Source organism: Fopius arisanus, unplaced genomic scaffold (assembly GCF_000806365.1).
Source record: "Fopius arisanus strain USDA-PBARC FA_bdor unplaced genomic scaffold, ASM80636v1 scaffold00157, whole genome shotgun sequence".
NCBI lineage: Eukaryota > Metazoa > Arthropoda > Insecta > Hymenoptera > Braconidae > Fopius > Fopius arisanus.
In genome coordinates this window covers 100,457-104,324 of record NW_011887896.1, presented here as the reverse complement: position 1 = coordinate 104,324, position 3,868 = coordinate 100,457, and the positions used below count along the sequence as shown (strand labels likewise).

Sequence of the window (3,868 nt, the reverse complement as noted above, 5' to 3'; positions counted from 1 at the left end):
TCCACTTGTTTAGACAACAAGAAATCATCTGTTGAATTGTGCCAATTCCTGGAAGCCATCTCATAACGTTCGTTAGGTATGGGGTGCAGGTGACTTCATGTTCCCGGCCGACCCCCTGTAACCAATGGGTGGAGGCACTCGGGGCAGATGTACCCCTCCTATTGGCCTCCCTTTTCTTTTGTCGATATCGGCAAACCCGTGGCTGAGGTTGTCCATCTCTAAATTGCCGACATATTTAATTCTTTGGGGCAGCTCCCATCTGCGGTTACCATTGGAGAATTGTTTAAGTTATTGGCCCCCAAATTCAATAGAGTGAAAAGGATCTCCTTAGTTGTGCCTTTCAGCACTTGTGTGGCTTCTTTTTAGATGATTCGTGGTTTCCAGGTGCTGTCGTCTTCATGGTCACTCCTTAACGCCTCTCAGGCCATAATGACGGCCACTTGAATACCTGCTAGGTGGTCTCTTTTATTGTGGATACTTCGCATAATCGGCATTTAGGCCGGCCATACCGACATTCCTCGCTATTGTATGGGATTTGCCAACTCCTTTTTTTTGTGGTTACACCAAGTTTTCCGAATATATATAAAAATTTTAACCGTAGTAACTGCGGCGTCCGCAACAATTAACCCAATGTGACATGGCCACTTAAAAAGGAAAATTACAATTGAATGTGTGAGTTTTCAACGTGATGAAATGTTAATGTAAAAAAGTTAACAAATCAGTATCGAAACCATTTTTCCAGGTCAATTCTAAGTAGTCGTTTGTGATTAAGAGTCTAGTGGGAATAATTCGACCAGAATATCAACAATTAATTACAAGATTTCAAAGATCTAGTGAAGAGTACAATCAGTAACACATTACTAGTCAGCTATGTATTGCATTATTCAGTTGGACATTACCAGCTGCTGTATGGATATTTGGCAATTCTTTAAATTATGTCATTATTATGTAAATCCTGGAACAAGCAATTATGTTGGCATCATAAGGATTCTTTTCCAATTCTATGGAAGTAGCCTTGAATGACAAGAAAATTTTCTACCGTCGATCGCATGATGCAATTTAGTAATTATAATAATTAACTCACTCTATAATATCCAAACGCTCCAACGCGAGTTTGAGGTTTCTTATCGCCAACCGCTTCTTGTTCGTATCACGACTTAACGTGTCGAGTTTCTGTTCAGTCGCTTTTTTATCTGCGTCTGTAAGTGGTGCTGCTGTATTCCGAATAGCCAGACGATTGCTCAATGTATCACATAATTGACCCTTGAGCCTGAAACAAACCTTAGTGTTGAACAAACATTGGATCATCTTGGTCATAGTCGAGGGGCGTTCGAACGATTGACCAAGGATGAAAGAGCCTGTAATGAGTTAAAGAACAATGAAATCCATGCTCACGTTTGAATGATGTTCTCTTTGTCCCGCAGGGCGACTCGTAAAGCATCGATCTCTTTATACTGATTCTTATGTCTGTGATCAGCCTGAGGGGTAGTTATTCCCCTGGATATACTTCCCCCCTTTTTCCTTCTTGGTGTTGTTGATAATGATACTTCTATGCTTGCCATCTACAACCAAAGAAAGACAATTTCAACAACTCAGAATTGCTATTTATTTGTTTTTCGTCAATCAGGCTCTTTTGGATCTTTGGAATTCCACATAATCTGCTGAAGCATATTGCATACTTTTAACCGGAAGACCGTATCACAATTTTTTTTAGTTCGTTCGGACAGTTGGATCAAATTGTATAAATACGATTCCGAGGAATAAATAAAAATTTTAAAACAATTTTTTTATGATATTGGTATAGATCAGGCGATTACCCATTACTGTTAAGCCGAAAAATCAGATACAAACTTGCATAAGAAATGGAATCTACCATGTAGAATATATTTTATACTCATTACTTCACAGTTCATATTCCTCGTTTTTATTTTGGATTTTCTTATCTGCTAATCTGATGAAATATGTCATAGTGATCCAAAAATAAACGACAAAGGTCATCGAGCTCATTTTCCTGGTACACTAGTACGCCCACGTCATCGAATACTTGCACGACCGGCTTAATGATTATTATTAATTGAGAAGATGGAATGATTTGATGAAAAAATTTTTTTTTATGTTACTCGCCCTGCGTTAACCTCGTACTCGTACCGCATACTACATATGTGGGCGTAAATCGCTTTTCTTTTTACTTACCTCCCTCAGCCAATAAAAATACTCGGTTAGTCGGACCGAACTAACTAAGTAACTTATGCTACACGGACTGCATAGCATTGAAACAAGATCTTTTTTGGTTGATTATTAATCATGAAATTTATAAAATCGTTGAAAAGATCTCACCCGACGTGGCTTGGGTCATGAGCTGTCGGGGCTCAAGTTGTTTGATTTAATGATAATTAATTGAATAGAGCGCCAGTCAACTTTGACGACGTTGACAACTCGATATGATTCGTATTAATTTTAGAAAGAGCAACGGACTGATTTTAAGGGATTGATTCGACTTTGGGTGACCCGATAGAAGGAATAGATCAAGGAGAGAGAATTTTCAGAAACACGGGCTACTTACAGTTGCTGCCTCGGGAATCGACTCTCCTGGGGTGGTTGACAATTAAATAATTTCACAGACACCGAACATAATGAATAACTATATTTGACAAGAGTAAAGCAGAAGATAATGGTTTAGACAAGGACAATACTTAATAGTAACAAAAGGTGTATAGAAGAACTATTTCTTTTGCCGTCCGACACGAGAGTGACGTGTTTCGGCACGTTGGACACTTGTTGAGTGTGACCGTTTATGCGCAACTCATTTGTCGAATATCTGTCGAAACGTCCTCAGTGGTTGGTGTTTTGGCGGTCAGTTTGTGTCAATTTGAATTTTTGTATTTAGTATCCCTCGAGATTTCCGAGGCTGACGTTGGGGCAACTAATAATCGTGTTGCAGCATTTTAGGAACATATTTAATTAGAATTTGCGCCGTAGACACTGATTCAGTTCAAATATGTGGTCAAAATACTTTTCAGATCGTGTAACATATGTTACTATATATGTTATTTCATGCTACGGGGCCTGACTAACCGAATATTTTTCTTATCCAATAGAGGTAAGTAAAAAGAAAGGTGATAAGCGGCCACTTGCTTACCTGTGGCAAAAAAAGTACGAGGGTAGGGCGGGTCGAATGACATAAATGTGAATTTTCTCCTCGCCTTGAGTTCGAACGAAACTGACGAAAAAAAACTGTCACGAAGTAATTTTTAAGCACCCGAATTGTCAAAATTTAGTATTCTGTAAAATCGTGTTTCTGTAACGTCTTAGCTTAAATTTCCTGATGAATTAAAATAAATGCTGATATGAATTTTTGACCGAAAGCACGAGCTGTCGAATTTTCGATAAGAAATACTGACATACTCAGCCTCCTAATTATGTGGAAATTAGAGTAAATCTCCCGAAATGACAAAAACTGGTGTTTTTGTAAAAAAAACTCAGCCAAGTAAAAGTTTCGCACAATTGATTCCGTGAAAAACTCGTGTTTTGCCAAAATATGGCATTCCAAGATATTAAAAAAAACTCAGAAAATGTAAATGAAAATGCCAAGAAAAGTGATACGAGTCGATAGAAAGGATTCAATAATGAAAATAAAAAAATCAGTAGAGACAGGACCAACTTACTTGGTGCGCTTTTTCGCAAGAACTAGAGCTAGGGCCAAAGATTATCTTCAGTCACTTTTAGTTATTAATCAAATTGCATTTTAGCATTATCCTGTAAATAAAACCGCGCCAAGTAAGTTGGTCCTGTCTCTACTGATTTTTTTATTTTCATTATTGAATCCTTTCTATCGACTCGTATCACTTTTCTTGGCATTTTCATTTAC

At 38.0% G+C, this 3,868-nt stretch overlaps 1 protein-coding gene across 1 annotated transcript in view; it reads right to left on the bottom strand.

The window, feature by feature from the left end:
- Positions 1 to 933: 933 nt before the first annotated feature.
- LOC105272295 (uncharacterized) overlaps positions 934 to 3,868 on the bottom strand; it is a 59,510-nt gene continuing 56,575 nt past the window's right edge. Inside the window, exons 4-6 of the mRNA XM_011314357.1 lie at positions 1,396 to 1,562; positions 1,085 to 1,270; positions 934 to 955 (exon numbers count right to left, since the gene is read on the bottom strand). Coding sequence (XP_011312659.1) covers positions 934 to 955; positions 1,085 to 1,270; positions 1,396 to 1,562 — 375 coding nt within the window. The remainder of the gene's footprint in view (positions 956 to 1,084; positions 1,271 to 1,395; positions 1,563 to 3,868) is intronic.